This window comes from Sciurus carolinensis, chromosome 4 (genome assembly GCF_902686445.1).
Source record: "Sciurus carolinensis chromosome 4, mSciCar1.2, whole genome shotgun sequence".
In the NCBI taxonomy this organism is placed as follows: Eukaryota; Metazoa; Chordata; class Mammalia; order Rodentia; family Sciuridae; genus Sciurus; species Sciurus carolinensis.
In genome coordinates this window covers 172,000,072-172,016,119 of record NC_062216.1, presented here as the reverse complement: position 1 = coordinate 172,016,119, position 16,048 = coordinate 172,000,072, and the positions used below count along the sequence as shown (strand labels likewise).

The 16,048-nt window shown below is 64.5% G+C and overlaps 1 protein-coding gene across 14 annotated transcripts in view; it reads left to right on the top strand.

The window, feature by feature from the left end:
• The window catches only part of Shisal1 (shisa like 1), a 109,372-nt gene that overhangs the window by 73,051 nt on the left and 20,273 nt on the right, over positions 1-16,048 (top strand). For 9 of the 14 annotated variants that reach the window (XM_047551210.1, XM_047551211.1, XM_047551220.1 and 6 more), the window contains exons 2-5: positions 109-207; positions 2,948-3,161; positions 4,867-5,122; positions 10,940-11,233. In XM_047551210.1, the coding sequence (XP_047407166.1) occupies positions 141-207; positions 2,948-3,161; positions 4,867-5,122; positions 10,940-11,233 (831 nt within the window). In that variant the 5' untranslated portion in view covers positions 109-140. Of the gene's footprint in view, positions 1-108; positions 208-2,947; positions 3,162-4,866; positions 5,123-10,939; positions 11,234-11,347; positions 11,489-15,370; positions 15,676-16,048 lie in introns of those variants that run through there. The other 5 variants (XM_047551218.1, XM_047551219.1, XM_047551223.1 and 2 more) reach the window with 5 other exon arrangements.

Here is a 16,048-nt window from a genome sequence, read left to right as displayed (position 1 = left end):
CATCCCCGCGGCCCCTGCGCCCCTCGCTCCCCTGCCCGCAGGTCCCCCGCCGGCGACACTGCCGGCCGCCAGCCGCCCACACCAGCCTCCCTGGGTCTCGTTGAACAGGCGGCGCTGGACGGATCGATGCAAGCCAAACGATGACCAGTTGCGGCCCGCGGTCCCGGAACCTGCTCGCCCTGCTCCTGTCCTTGCTGATCTCTGCAGGTAAACCCGCGGAGGCCGGGCGGGAGGGGCGTGGCCAGCGCTGGCCCAGGGCTCCGGCCAGAGGTGGGCCCCGCCCCACTGGTGCCCCTCTGAGGAGCGGACGCCCATGGCTGTGCAGCGAGGACCTAGGGTGCACAGCACCCTGCCTGCCTGCCCCGGTGCTCAGAGGAAGACCCGAGGGTGCTGGTGGGTCCGCACAGCCTCTCCTTCACCCCTGCCCGTCAGTGGGGCGTTGTCAGGTCGCCCGAGGTGTAGATGAGGAAACTCAGGCTTGCCGGGTCCACTTGCCTGAACCAAAGCAGCTGGCCTGGCAGAGCCACAGCACTGGGGCCACTCCACCACACCAGCTCCCCAGGATGTCCCCTATTCCAGCTGGGACCTTGGGTGGGCTCAGTTACAAACTGGGGCTGACCAGAGAAGCTTCCCTGGCCCTCAGCAGAAGGGCAACCCAGCACACCAGCCGGGGCCTGGCCTGAGTCGGGCTGGCTCTGTCTCTGAGGCTTTCTCCTCTTCCTCTCTCTTCTGTCTACCCCTCTGTCTCCCTCACTGTGTCTCCTCTCTGCACCTCCGCAAGCCCTGGTGCTCTGGCTGAGCCTTCGATGTCACCTGGTGGTTTCCAGCCTCTGCCCCATTGCTGGGCACAGCTTATAAGGAGGCCATCAGGGGCTGGGGGTGGGCTCCTCGGGTCCTCACTGCCCCTGGGGGGAAGAACCTCCCGCCTCACTCACACATGAGGATCAGACCCAGAGAAGGAAAGGGAACTGCCCAGGCCGCACGGTCAGGGGAGCCTGCTGTGCCAGGGGGCACGGACAGCGCACTCACTGTTGCTGGCCCCACAGGGTAAGCCGAAACTTTGCCCCTGGGTGCCCCAGGCTAGAAGGCCCCCCTTCCCCAGTGAGGGGAGGAGGCAGAGGGGTCCAGGTAGCTGTAGGCGTCCTGGTGGCTAGTGAGCTAGGTGCAGGCAGGACCCTGCTGGGCTCCCCACACCCCTGTGCCCATACCCCTGGCTCCTGCCAAGGTTTCTGGACAGCTAAGGCCCCTGCCTCCTGCTGCCCTCCACGCCGTCCCCTGCCCACCCCGAGTCCTGTGCAGCCTCTGGGGCCGCCCAGAGCCTGGGCTGGTCGGTCTGACTAGCACATGGGTGTGGCTGGTCCCTCCCCAGCTGCCCACAACATGAGCGAGCAGACCACGCAGGACTTCCCTACGAACTTGGCTGCAGGCGGGGTTGGCCGCCCACCTCTGCCCTCAGCTCTGGCTCTGGCATGTGGCTCCTCACCTAGCACGTGAGCATCCCTGGAGGGCTTCCTGGGCAGACTGAGGGCCCTGGGCCAGAGCTTCTGATCCAGAAGGGCTGCTGAGGGGCCTGAGAATCTGTGATGACAAGTCCCAGGAGTGCTAACAGGCAGGCCAGGGACCCCTGGAGAGCCACTGCCTGGCGCCTCACGTGCTCCTCTGTACAGTGCATCACTGGGTCAGGCAGCATCACTGGTCAGGCAGCATCACTGAGTCAGGCAGCATCACTGAGTCAGGCAGCATCACTGGTCAGGCAGCTGCCACATCATCCGGGCATGTGTGATCACCTCTGCAGCCCGTGAGGCCCTTTTCCCAAGGTCAAGGGCTCAAGGGAGCGCAGGCTGCCTGACGCCTGAGCCCCAACCCACAGAAGAGGGTGCCTTCCTCTGGGGAAGGGGCACAGCACTTGAGGCCGGCCACCTCAGCCAGCCTCTGCACCTGGTGCCTGGGGGCGCCGCCCACCTGCCGGCCGGCCCCTCTGGGCCTCCCCTGAGGCACAGCCTGGGGCTGCGTGTGGGCTGCAGCCTAATAACCTCTGGCAGCCGCTTGCAGCTAGCTGGAGGAGCGCTTGCTAAGCCAGCCCCGCGGTTGGAGAGAAGCATTCAGCCAGCGAAGCCCCTTTTCAGGGATACAAATTAGATACAGCGATCCCTTTTATGAAGATACTAATTAAGCCGAGACAGCGGCTCCAGGTTTTTCCATTGTTCGGGCCTCTTCACTCCTGTTTATCACCACGGGCTCCACTCAGAAATACCATCCTGGGCCTGCAGAGCCGGAGCTGGAGGAGGGAGGGTCGGGGCGGCGGGGCGCTAGCACCGTGGCAGCGGGGAGGGGGACCAGGCAGCCCTCGGAGGCAGAGCAGGGTAGCAGTTGGGCAGGCGTGGAGGGGCTGCTGCTTTGGGCGTGAGGGGAACCCGGGTCTCGTCCACGCCGCTTGCCACAGGGCCAGCCTGGGCTTGTCAGTGGCCCCACCCAGGAACAGAGATCACAGGAGCTCCCGGACTTTGAATCCAAGCCGGCCCGGGTGCCATGGCTGCTCGCCCACTGCTTCCCAGCCCAGCCGAGTCACGCCAGGCCTCGAAGCCTCAGTTTCTCCATCTGTGAAGGGGGATCCCAAACCATCTGCTAGGGTGGCCACGTGGACTAAACGAGACCACCCGGGAGGCACAGAGTGGATGCTCAGCCAGCATGAGCACCTCCAGGCTGCTGGAGGGAGCCACGTGAGGGAGCCACGTGAGGGAGCCATGCTCTGCCTTCGAGGAGCCGGAGTCCAGGGCCCAGGGCCTGGGCGAGAGCAGCCAGGGCTGCGGGGGGCAAGCGCAGGGAGCCTCTGGTTGCACGAAGCCTCGCGGGAGGGAAGGGCCAGCAGGACTCTGGACTAGGCTCCCCTCTCTGCCCCGGGCACGGCGGCCAGGAACCCCACTGAATCTGGTGACCTGCTTTGCAGCCTCCTCCGCACACTTCCGGGTCTGCGAGCCGTACACAGACCACAAGGGCCGCTACCACTTCGGCTTCCACTGCCCCCGGCTCTCGGACAACAAGACCTTCATCCTCTGCTGTCACCATAACAACACGGTCTTCAAGTACTGCTGCAGCGAGTCCGAGTTCCAGGCCGTGATGCCGGCGAACCTCACCGCCAGCTCCGAGGGCTACATGCACAAGTGAGTGCCCGCCAGCCGCCGGGGCAGGTGCCACCGGGGACCCCTGGGGGCCTGGAGCCCGCCCCACAGTTTCCAGGGCTGCTGGAGGCCTCACGGGGTCGTGTGCATAGATGGGTTTCAGGTGTAAAAGGTGCTGGGGCCTGGAGTTCCGGGACCCGGGTTCCCACGTTCATTCAGCCTCCGTCCAATGATATTGATCGACACTATTGACTCAGGTGGTCCTTTCCCCGAAAGTGATCAAGACACATTGAGATCAGGCTCCTGCAGGAGGGGACCACAGGTTTGGGAAAAGAGGAGTTCTCTGGCAGACAAGCATGGATACGTGCCACGTCAAGGCACGGAGGGTCAGGCCAGAGCAGCGTGCGTTTCTCTTACGATGAATGACACGAGCGTCTCCTCAGGTGTTGAGAGCCATTTGTATTGCTTTAGCTGCAAGCTCGCTGTTTGTGTGTTTTGCCATTTTCCCAGTGCATTTTGGTCTTTTTATTTATTTATAGGAACTCTTTATCTATGAAGGACATATGATGTTGCAAATATTTTCTCAGTATGCCTTTGTATGATTTTTCTTATACTTAATTTTAATTATTATGTAATCACATTATTACCGATTTTGTCTTTTATGATTTCTGGGTTTTATGTCACACTGAGAAAAAATTATCCTGACGAGATTATTAGAACTTCCTCCATCTCATCCTCTACTTCTTTTATTTTTTACCTTCTTGTTTTAAAAATCTATCATACAGATCAAACTTACTTTAATGTAAGTTTTGAGAGAGGACAAAAGTCAAGTTTATCATCACTATTTTCTTCCAAAAGGGGGGCCACTTGTCCCAACACCATTCATTGAATTGCCCCTCTTCTCTCCACTGCTGTGAATTGCAAGCGCGATCTACCATGGCGTGTTAAATTTGAGTGTCAGGCGGAGGGCGAGACTTTCAGGGATCTATGCAGACACCAGTGTCTCAGTGTGGTCTTCGATATGTCCTAAAGGCTTGGCTTATCCCCTGGCGCTTTCTCATATGCACTTTTGAAGTAGCCCGTGTAATTCTCCTGCACTTCCACAAGATGCTTCAAGTATGTTCCCACTAGCATCAGGCTGACTCTGGAGGCTGATGTAGGTTTTCATGGTCTGGAGAAACGGGCTGGATATTTGTTGCGTGCCTGTTGAGGGGTTGGCAGGACTGCTGGGGGCAGTGGGTTCGGGCTCCGAGCCTCCACCTCTCATCTGATGCTGGGGCTCCCAGGGCTTTGCTGTCATGCTCTGCTCACTTGGGGGAGCCGCCTCTTCCCTTTGGTTGGGCAGGAGATGCAAACTCCTTGACTCTGGTCCAAATCTCTACTCCTCCCACCTAGGCCAGCTCCCCAGCCTGCCTTCCTCAAATGCATGGTGCTTCCCCTGAATATCTTGCCATCTGCTCAGGCCTTAGAATAATTCTGTGTGTGAAGTCGCTCAGCGAGCCCCGTCCATCACAGCGGGACTGGAAGCAGGCCTGGAGTTTGACCTGAGCCTTTTCTAAGAACAAGGGCCAATCCGTGAGGGAGCAGCTCAGCGCCAGGATGGGGGTCAGGACCCCCAAGTGCTGCGGGGGCCCTGCAAGTCTCTCAGAGGCTTGGCAGAAAACCAGGCCTCTGCAGGGGCTGGCGACTGGCGCCTGGGATCCTCGTTCCGGAGCCCACAGGTTTCTATAATCTGCACGCTTAACAGGATTTCACGTGGAATACACCACCCTTCCAGCACGGGCCCCGCTCTCTGCTCACGAGCAGCTGGACCACAGCGGAGGCCTCCCTGGAGACGCTGGGAGAGCGGAAAGTGGACTCTCAGCTGGAGCTTTTACTCCTTGACCTCAGGGGGCACTCGCTGCGGCCTCCCAGGCAGGCTGTGCGCCTCTCCCTCCTGCCAGAGGCCACCAGCAGCCCCTCCCCGGCCCCTTTTACACTCCAGGAAGAAATGCACAGAGCAGGTGAGTCGCCTGCCTGGTGAGGCCCAGCAGTGGAGCTGGGGCCAACCAGGTCTGGAAGTGGCCTGGGAATTCTGGAGCTTCCACGGATGGAGCAGGGAAAGGCCCGGCAGGCTCGCTGCTGGGCCCTCTGACCTGGCCAGGACGCTCCTCGTAGCCCTGCACATTGTGGGTGTGGGCAGCGAACCAGCTTCTCCCCACGAGGGACTGGCAGCCCCTTCCCACTGTCCTGGCCACACCAAGGGCGCAGGTGCAGGTCGCCCCACCTAGACCGCCCTCCACCAGCCCCCAGCCATCCTCACACCGCCCAGCATGGGCAGGAGGCCTGGGCAGGAGGCCTGGGCAGGAGGCCCACTCCTCACTCCGGCATCCTGTGTGCTGACAAGGCAGGGCGGAGGCCCTGGGCCCTGCAGGAAGTTCAAGGGTGACAGGGAGCCAGGAGGTGGCTGGGGGGACGGGTGCTGGGACCCTCTCCTGAGGGCAGCCAGGGCCCTGGGGGTGGTTAGCTGTCTTCGAGCCTCCGGGATGGTGCATGGGACAAGGGGGCCCCAGGACGTTGTAGGCCCACAGGGGGATGATCTGGAGATAGATGGGGAAGCCCGTCCAGCCCCTGGGCGCAGGGACTCTGGGCTGGGCCCCGGTGGGCCCGCGGCAGAGGGTCAGCTGGAGGGGTCTCGGGTGGGAAGCCAGCATGGGAGCTGTGGCAGAGGCTGAGGGAGGGGCCCGTGTGCACCTCAGGTCCAGGTATTGCCCACCTGTGCTGTGGCCGCCATGCCCTTTGGGGCCCTGGTCACACGTGGTCACAGGCCCTCCAGGCATGGAGTCCACTCAGCTTCTGGAAGCTGCTCTGGCTGGGTGCAGGCTGGGCTGGCGGGGTCACCTGTCCCAGGTGACAGCTGGAGCCAGTGCTGAGGGATGGAGCCCTGGTCTGCCCCTGGCTTTGTCAGGAAACGCTGGGCCTGTCGGATTCTGGGGACCCCACCAGGTCTCAGCCAAGAGCCTGGAGTCCAGTGCCCAGAGCCCCACGCTGCCGGGGGCCCATCCCAGAGCAGCGGTCAGCCGGAGGGGCCAGCGGCAGGAGCTTGCCGGCCCCACCCGTGGCTGAGTCAGCGGGAGGAGGGGCTGGGAACGGCGGAGCAGCGCTAGGCCTCATTTATTTGTGTTTTTCTGGAGGAACAGAACGGTTTGTTTGGGTCCTGGCTGCCTGGCAGAGAGGCAGCGCAGAGCGAGAGGGAGCAGCCTCCCAGTGCCCGCCACGGAGGTGCCACCTTCCAGCCCCGCCAGGGCCGTGGGGCGGCTGGGGCCAGGCAGAGGCCACGGTGCACGCAGCATGCTCAGAGCATCCTGGGCACTCGGCTGGACACCCGCCACAGGACTCAGGCCCCCATCCCTGGTCTCCGTCCCTGGCCTCTGTCCCGGGCCTCCAGCCGGGCCTCAGCCGGGGGCACTCAGGAGAGTTCTCAGGGTGGCTCGGGAGGCTCCAGCAGGGCGGCAGGGCTGCTCCAGGCACGGGCGCCAGGAGCTTCTGGGAAGAGCTCTGCCCTCTGAGGCCGCAAGGCAGGAGGCAGGAGCCGCTCTCCCTGCCTCCCGAGACCTCCACCCGAGAGTCCCCTTCCCTAGGCCAGAGGCAAGGCCAGAAGCATCTCAGCCTCCACGCCCATCCCCCAACGCAGCCTCATGGCCCCCGTAACAGGCTTCGAGCTCACGGGCCAGCCCCAGAGCGGGGTCAGAAGTCACCAGAGTGCCTTGTCCGTCACTCACCCTCCAAGCCTGTTGGGCATAAAACTGCCCCACGCGTGTGCAAGACGACGGGAGAGGTCCCGCGGTCATCCTCCTGACCCGAAGCCCTCCGCCCCAGGGGAGGGAAGGACACCACCAGGACCTCCTGGCTTCAGGGCTGACCCGAGCTGCCCCGCCCACAGACAGCTGAGGCCCAGAGAGCGTGAAGACGTCCCTGGAGCCACACAGTGCGCAAAGGACACGCGGGGTTTGGGCTGTCCCAGGATCCCGGGCTCGGCCAGGCGTGAGGAGCACCCGGAGTCCCAGGCGCTTGGGGATGAATGCTGTTCCTGGCTCCTGCTGTGTCCCTGAGCGTCGTGGCCCAGACTGAGGAAGTGACCTTGGCCAGCGGAACATCCGGGTGGAGGGGCCACGGAGAAGCCAAGCACACTGGCTTGGGGGCTTCTGCTGGGGGCCGGGGTACCTGCTCTGCTGCGTCAGCCACCACAGTGCCCAGCCCCAACGGAGGACCCTGAGTCGTCCTGAGTCCCACTGCAGGTGTCCAGCTGCCCTGGACAGGAGGCTTTGAAATCACCTCCCTGGCACTGTGGACTGTGCCCAGCCCAGCATGTCACATGAAGTCTGTTACCCTCTGAGATGCCCTCGAGGGAGCCGTGGTTCCCACCGTGACAGGAATAGACTCTGCTTCGCTGGGCTTCCCTGGGCCCGAAGCCATGCTCCACCACAGGCTGCCCTGGACAGCCCCAGAGCTGCTGTGTGACTTTGGGCAAAGCCCTTTACCTCTCTGGGCCCAGGCCTATCCAGCAACCTCTCTGGGCCTTCATCACACAAGCCGGCACTCAGAGGGTCCTTTGTCTTCCAGGCCCTTGAGACATTCCTTGAAGCCCCAGAGCTTCATCACAGCAGGGAGCAGTTACCCCCTTTCCCAGATGAAGAAGCAGCTCAGTTCTGAGATCCACAGGGAGAATTCTGCAGGACCAGCATTTGAACTCACGCGCCCTGACTTCCCGAGCCTGCCAGTGTTCCCTCCCTCATCCTGCTGCCTCGCGGTAGTCCCGCTCAGCAGGACAGCAGCCCGGCCCAGCCTGGCCCAGCAGGACTTGGGGCAAGGCTTCCATGCGTGCCTGTGGCTGGGCTGGGCTTCAGCCTGAGCACAGCTGGGCTGACCCCAGGAGACGCGAGTGGGACTCCTCCGGGGGCGTGGCGTGACTCGGTGACTGTCCCCAGCACGCCAGCTGCTGCTGTCCCCGGCTCTGGCTGGCTTCTGCCTCATCGCCGCTCCTCACACACAGCAAAGGCCCGGCGTCTGGACGGAGTTAACTTCCAGCTCACACACTTTAATTCAATTTTAAAAATTAGATGAGGCCTGGCTCCTCCCAGCTAGCCGACCACCAGGACAGGCCGTGGGGCAGCAGCTGCCAGGGGCGGGTCTGCGACAGCAGAGGGGCCTGGCAAGGACAGTGACCGTCTGCCATGACCACTCAGAGGAGGGAGAGGTGGAACCGCCCTGGGTCCCTGCAGAGGCTGAGCCAGGAATGTGGGCACGGCGGGCAGAGGCAGGGGCCCCTCTGTGGACACCCACCATGGTCTGACCTTGGAATTGGCCCTGGATCCAGCCCTCTCTGGGCCCACAGGGACCCAGGTCCGAGTCCCAGCGGTGAGCACGCACTGACCCACTGGGAGGTCCTCGGTGGACTGTCTCTCGGGCTCCATTTCCCCGTCTGTAGAGTAGGACCGTCCCTCCTGGCACAGGATCGTAAGGACTCAGAAGCGCGCGGCACGGGCTCTTCATCGTGGCTAGGGTTGCTGCTTGGAGTCAGCTAGTGGCACAGAGGACACAGACCCTGACGAAGGGTCCGCGTCCAGCCACCCTTGGTTATGGTGCTGTGTGTTGGCTCAGATGAGATCATTCGCTCAGCGCTGGGCACAGAGACAGCGGACCCAGCGCTGCCCTCGGGGACTTCCCAGACTCAAAGGGCAGACGTTCCACAGGACAGCAAAGACCACAGTGTTCCCTGGGAGCCCGGGGCGGGCAGACCTCACCAGGCATCACGGAAGCCTGCCTGGAGGGGGCGGGCGGGGCCAGGTGCTCGGGAGGCAGATGAGCAGCATGGACCGCCTGGGAGGCGTCCACCGCCATTCGCTCCCGAGAACCTGGGTGCTGGGCTCCAGGGCTGAGTGATCCCGGCTCAGGCGGATGGCGCCGCCTTCCTGCTGGTCGCTGTGGACAGGCTTGGGAGAAGCAGTGCTGTTTCTCCGTCTCGGAGGCTCCAGGACACCCGTGGCCCAGCCGCCACCCTACCGGACACGTCTGCGAGCAGCGGCCCTGCCTGCCTGCTTCCTGTTCGGCCCCTGGCGGCTGCCAGGAACCCTGGGAGAAGCCTGGCCTCAGAGCCAGGCCGGGGGCTGCAGGAGGAGGGTGTGGGGGACAGCCAGGCCCAGCCTTCAGTCTGCATGGACATCTGTCTGCCCCAGGCTGCTGGCCTCTTTGCCTTGGCAGGACTTCTGTGTCCAGGTGCCCGCAGGGAAAGCTAGTGTCCCCTAAAGCAAGGCAACTGCAGACCGTCGGTCACTCTTGTCGCAGTGTGAACAAGCCCAGATGGTGCGGGTCGGTGGAAGTCCACGCGGAGCTGGACTTGCTGGGTTTCTCAGGCAGACACCACCTGGAGCGTCTGCCTAAGGTGGTCCAGGCAGGTGCTCAGGACACACAGCTGCCTCCCCGTCACCCCAGGCACCCAGCTGAGCCTTTCTTTGGTCCAAGAACTGAGTGGCCGAGTGAGAGGGGGGCGCGTTCCTGGCTGGGAGCAGAGGGAGCGTGCCTGGCCCTGACCCAGCCCGGTAGGGGCCCGAGAGTCCAGAGGAACAGCCCCTTCTCACTGCAGAGGCCGCTGAAGCCGGCTGCCCCGAGTCTGGAAAGATCCAGCACCTGAGAGCCAAGACCGGGAGAGTTCCCGTGGTCACCTCCTTGAGGCCCAGAGACGGACGGGGGTTCTCGCTGGAAACACAGCAAAGCTGGGCAAAGGCGGAGTCAGACCAGGTCCCCTGGCTCCAGCAGGCACGTGCCCCAGCTCTAGGCGGGGTCTCCAGGGTCCTCAGTACCCCGGGGGGCTCGTCAGGGGCTTGGGGAGCCACCGCAGGCCTAGGCTGGACCCCAGTCCTCCTGGGCACTGCTGGCACGCCCGCCCCTGCAGATGCCGCAGCAGGGAACAGATGTGGGTGGCGTTTGAGGGATTAATAATCCGGTACCTTTGAACAGCTGCAGTCCCTGGCAAGCCCAGTGAGAGCTCGGCGGCAGTGGCAGGCGCAGGACAGCCCACTCTGGGGACTCAGACCCCAGCTTCAGGGAGGGGGGAGAAGGAGAGCTGCACAGCAGAAGCGAGGCCTGTGCAAAGGCCCTGTGTGGGCGGCAGGCAGCTCATGCTCCTCAGTAAACAGCCAGCTGTCCCAGGAGAGCTGGGCCCTTCAGAGGCTGAGCCTTTGGACCTCAAATTTCCAGGGAGTCTCACCTCTGCCAGAGGAGGGCACAGGCCTGGGGGTGGGGTGGCGCATGTGGGGGGTGTTGGCGGATGAATAAGAAACATGGGGGAGACCCCTCCACACAGCCAGCTCGAGGGGCCCCCAGGAAGGGGAAGGGAACCAAGGGACAGAAAGGCAGGTGACTGTGGGATGGGAGCCCTGAATGGAGCCCCGAATGCTGGGGTCCTCCCCAGGGCAGGTCTGGCCAGGAATCTTGGGGGAAGAGCGCCAGCGGGGTTCCAGGGACACGTGGGGGGTGAGGTGGCCCAGGCGTCCCGGCCACAGGCTCCTCCGCTGTCCTAGGTGGTGGGGTGGGAGGTGTCCACGGGGAAAGGCCCTGAGCAGCGGGCAATGGATCCCAAGATGCCCAGCACAGGGCAGGCCGGAGTGGGCGGCGGGCAGGGCGGGCCGTGTGGACGAGGGCTGGGGTCTCCCCGGAGCACCCCAGTGCGGCCCCACGGGGGTCGTGGGTTGCGGATCGCGGATCGCGGGCCCAGGACGCGGGGCTGGACCGCCGGCAGCGGGCGGCTGCACCCCGCGCTCACCGCCGCCGTCTCTCCGCAGCAACTACACCGCCCTGCTGGGCGTGTGGATCTACGGCTTCTTCGTGCTGCTGCTGCTGCTCCTGGACCTGCTCTATTACTCCGCCATGAACTACGACGTCTGCAAGGTCTACCTGGCGCGGTGGGGCATCCAGGGCCGGTGGATGAAGCAGGACCCGCGGCGCTGGGGGGACCCCGCCCGGGCCCCGCAGCCCCAGCCTCCGCCGGGCGCCCTGCCGGCTCCCCGCGCGGTGCACGCGCCGCGGGGCGACGCCCACAGTCCACCGCTGATGTCCTTCCAGAGCTCGTCTGCCTGGTGAGTGACCGCGGAAGCGCCGCTGCTGGGCCGGGGCACCTTCTCTGGATCCTGCTCCTGCCCTGTCTGGCTCTCGGGTTCCCTGAGCGTTTGCTCTCCTTGTAATTTGCCAAGGAGCTGGAGCGCCCAGGGCTGCCCCGAACATGTGTCTGGACAGGAAAGTTGAAAAGAGGTGGAGCCAGGCACTGCCGGTCATCCCAGCAGCTGGGGAGGCTGAGACAGGAGGACCTCGAGTTCAAAACAGCTTCAGCAGCTTAACGAAGCCCTAAGCAACTCAGCGAGACCCTGTCTCCGAATAAAAAATATAAGATAGGGCTGGGGATGTGGCTCAGTGGTTGAGCATCCCTGGGTTCGATCCATAGCACCAAAAAGAAAGAGAGAGCGGTGGAAACAGCTGAGGAGCAAAGCTTGGGAGCTTGTTGCGCTTAGCACCTGGTGTGAGAGTCATTGCCACTGAACATTAAGTGGGGTGTCAAGTTTCCTAGCTGCCAAGGCAAAATAGGAAACCAGATGGTTTTCAGGTTGTGACTGTCTGGTCAGCGGAAGCAGATGGGTCTTTCAGGGCCTAGGGGAGGCTTTTCAGTCTGGGGTTAGGAAAAAGACACATGCCCTGGTTCCTTTCCAGTACCTGCCTTGAGTCACAGAAGGGCGCCTGCGGTGGCTGCAGGGAAGAGGAGGAGCCATGTATGTCAGGGGTCGGTCTGGCGGGGCCGCTGCCCCAGCAGAGCCTGTGACCCCACCCAAGGGCCTGTTCAGACTGGGCCCCGTCTACTGCCAGCCCCCGTTTCTGCCCGGTTCAGTGGGGTGGGGCAGACCTCAGCACTGGCCCTGGGCAGAGTTGGGGGGGTCCGTGCTCTGGGACCAGGAACCCACTGTGAGGCCAGCTGGCTCCATCGGGGGCCTGGCCGTGGAGTCCACAGCGGATCCTGGACCCTCCTGACCTCCCAGTTCTGGGGAAGGGCTCAAGGGTAGAACCCCGCCCCTTCCCAGGGCCTCCTGAGGGTTCAGTTAAACCCAGCACATAGTAGGTGTGCAGCTGGCCTTGGGCTGCCTCTGGAGGTGCGGGCCAGCTGGTGGGGAGCGTGGTCAGCAGCTCCTAGGTCCATCTGCTTCCAGTGGATGCCTGGACCACGGATGCTCTAGAGCAGCTCCGGCCTCATGGAGAGGCAGGTGTGGCCCTGCACAGCTGACCGGCGGGTCCTCCAGGGTCTCCTGTGGAGGAGGGCAGAGGGCGGGTCCCCATCCTGGGGAGCGGGGAGGTGCAACCCTCAGGAGGGGACAGCCAGCGTTGTTGGCTGGCCGACATGGTGTCCTGAAATGCGGGTCCGTGGCCTCAGACAGCCCAGGGCGGGTCACCCGGAGGACCTGGGCCTGCTGAGCAGGGAGGTCTGAGGGTGAGGCCCACGGGAGGTGTCCCCAGGAGGCCCCGCTTTGCTGGGGATAGACGTTCAGCCGGCGCCTCCCCTGCCTCCCGGCACTCGCGTCAGGATGGCTCCGCCTCCAGGGTGCACCTGGGCAGGTGAGGCCATCGCTGGGTGGCATCTGGTCTCAGAGCTGGGCTGCCGGCCTGGGAGGACCCTGGTGCCCGAGGGGACGTCCGGGTCTCACCCCGCGGCGGATCCTGCCCCAGCCTTCCCTCTCTCTGCAGCTTCTCACCCATGAGCACACGTGTGCGCCTGCTGTGTGCAGGCTCTGCCCTACTCCCTCAGGATCACAGGTGCAGGACGGGGCTGCACAGGTCAGGACCTGCTGAGCTCCGAGTCCCAACCGGAGGCAGCTCCTGTGGCCCCCACTGTCGGGCGACCTCGCGCCTGGCTGGCTTCTTGCAGAAGGCAGGGTGGCAGCCCCAGGTGCCAGGCAGGGGAGACACGCCAGGGTTGCTCCCAGGGCTTCGGTGGAGGAGCTAAGGGCAGGGACAGGGTGTGGAGAGCCAGGAGCCCCTGTCCACCCGTCCAGGGCTCCCTGGGGAGACTCAGGGCAGGTCTGGGACCCGACCAGACCCTGCCCCCTGCGGCCTGGGACCCAACCAGACCCTGCCCCCGCGGCCTGGCCCCCAGGGTTGTCAGTGGACAGACCCCGGACAGCCCAGTCACTGCAAGTGCAGCGAGCCTGCCACTCAGGGCGCGTCCTGGCGGCGGGGGGCACGCGGCTCCCGCTGCGGAGGAGAGCTGGGCTTGGCCTGGGTGCGGCTTCCCTTCACCCTGGCCAGGAGCCCCGGGGCCTGGGCCGAGAGGCTCCAGCTGCCCCAGGGCTCTACTGACGGGGCTGGTGTCGATGCAAAGCCCCTGCCCCACGGACACACCGTCCGTCTCCATCCTGGGCGCCTGGTGGTCCTGCCTGCAGGGCGGGAGCCAGGTGGGCCCCACAGCCCTCCCGGGCCAGAGCTCAGGGGCTGGTAGCGCCCTCCTTGAACTTGGGAAGAGCCCGGTCTCCTGGGTCAGCACAACATGAGCTCAGCCCGGGGCATCCGTGGGAATCCTCCAGACTCGGCCCCTGCCCATCCCGCCTGCCCCGGGCAGGTCCCCAGCAGAGTGGCCAGGCTGCCTCCACAGTGGCCAGGCTCCCAGGGACGGGCCACGCCCCCTCCCAGCAGCCCTTTCCCGCTGTGCCGTTGTCCCCAGCTTGCAGATCCTGGCCACCTGCCCGCCCTGCTCTGCTCCTGCCCCTGCCCTCCTGTGCCCAGGCGTCCCACCCGCTGAGGTCCCGCTTGCGTTAGTTTTGCTGCGGCTGGTGGCCCTGGGCCACAGCAGGGCCGCCTGTCCTTCACTGGGGAATCCTGTTGGTGGCACAGGGCGTGGTCGTGCCGCAGGCTCAGGGCAGGGCTGGGCACAGCCCACTGGCACGGGCCTGGGTCCTCCTGCCACCTCCCCAGCCAGCTCAGCCACCGTGCCCAAGGGCCAGCGCTCTCCAATGTGCTGCCACCCCGTGTGGGCGGGTGGGGAGGGTCCACTGTCATGTGGTGGGGTCACCAGTGCTGGGCACAGGCAGCAGCTCCGTCGCACACCGGCTTCAGACCCCGGCTGTCTCCTCACCTCTGGCCTGGCCCCAGCCCACCCTGTCCGGGCCTCGGTTTCCCCATCTGGGGGTAGGACGGTTGAGGCCTGACCCCACAGGGCTGTTGTGAGGACCCAGCAAGGCGAGGGCCTCCTGGAGCCCCCACCCGAGGTCCCCACCCTGCCTCTGGTTCCCCCGGCCTCCATGTCCTCCCAGAGGCCCTCAGCTCCTAGCCTGGCTGCCAAGGCCCCTGGTGGCTTGCCCCTGCCCGCCTGCCCCTCATCCCTCCTGTTGTGCTGTGTATGGGGACCCCTGCTCAGTGCTTGGCCTTTAGACACCCGCCAGTGTTTCCCTGGTGACAGTCACCCCAGGAATAAGCTCAGCAGGGCTCTTACAGATGAGCAAACATAGGTCACAGGCCCAGAGAGAGTGAGTGGCTTGCCCAAGGACACACAGTACATTGGTGGGCTTGAGCCCAGGTCTCCCAGGCCCACGCCTGGCCCCCACCCCTGAGGGCCTCTCCCCACCTCACCCCACCCCGAAACCCCTTCCGTCCGGCCTCGCCCCTGCCTTGCGCCCACACCTTCCCAGCATGCTCTGGTTCACTTCACCCTGGGGAGCTCGGATTCACCCTCCAACTCCTCCCGGGCACCTGTCAGCCAGAGCCCAGTGGGAGGGCAGTGGGGCAGTGGGGCAGTGGCTGGAGAGGGGTCCCAGCCCCCAGGCCCTCAGGTCACTCAGAGCCTGGGGAGGCCCGACTTGGCCCTGAATGGGTCCCCTGGGCATCTCAAACCCCAGCGGGCATTCGGATCCCTGGGATCCCGCTGGTCTGCAATGTCTGACGCCCCGAGTCTGGGCCGGCACTCTGCGTCCACAATGCTGACCGACACAGGGACAGCGAGGGCGGAGCGGAGGGGCCGTTAGAGCCGGGTCCTCTGCAGGGCGGGCTCACTGCACTGGGCCTGCAGGACTTCGGGGGCTGGGGTCCAGGGCCCCCCTTTTCCTCTCACCCCCAGGACCCAGCTCCTTGCAGACGTCACCAGCCTCCCTGAGCAGAGGCTCCACCACCCCAGAACTTCTGCTGAGGCTCAGGCGTCACCCCCCGGCCGTGCAGCCAGAGGCCTTGGTGTGTGGTTCTTGCAGGGAGGGGGCCACCAACAGATTCCAGGAGATCCGAAGACCAAAGAGGGAGAAGACCGAGCGCCTCACTTCCTGGCATGACATCAAATACCAAAGAGGCTTCGTGGTTGGAATTCAGAGGACAAGTAGCGTCCCGAGCAGGGATGGATTTCAGATGCTCCAGCCGGGCGGGCGTCTCCAGGCTGTCCCCTCCGGCTCCCGTCCTTCCCCTCCGGCCTGAGATGGGTAGAAGTTGGGCACAGACTAACCGTGTGGCCTTGGGCAAGTCCCTCTGTGGGCCTGTGTTTACTCATCCAGACAAAGGGTGACAAACCTGCTGAGCTAGTGCCCGGGGTCCGTGGGACACACACGCCTCCCTCACCACTGTGCGTTCTGCCGGTCACGCGCCTGCGATGACGCCTGCGGCAGGTCTGTCCGTGGCACCGCTCACTCCCAGGGGCTCATGCTGAAGGATGACCGGTGGGCCCAGAACCAGCAGGTGCACCTGCTGTGCATCCTCGGATGAGTTGCAGGCCCTCTCTGAGTCTCATTGCCTCCCTTGGACAGTGATGACCATAAGTAAAGAGGTGCACACAGTAGGGCTACAGGGGGCGTTGGTTCCCTTCCTCCCTCCCCTGCCCCAGTGCACACCCCCTGGGAACGTCCCTCACTCAGGCCTGTGCACACGTGGCAGACGGTGCC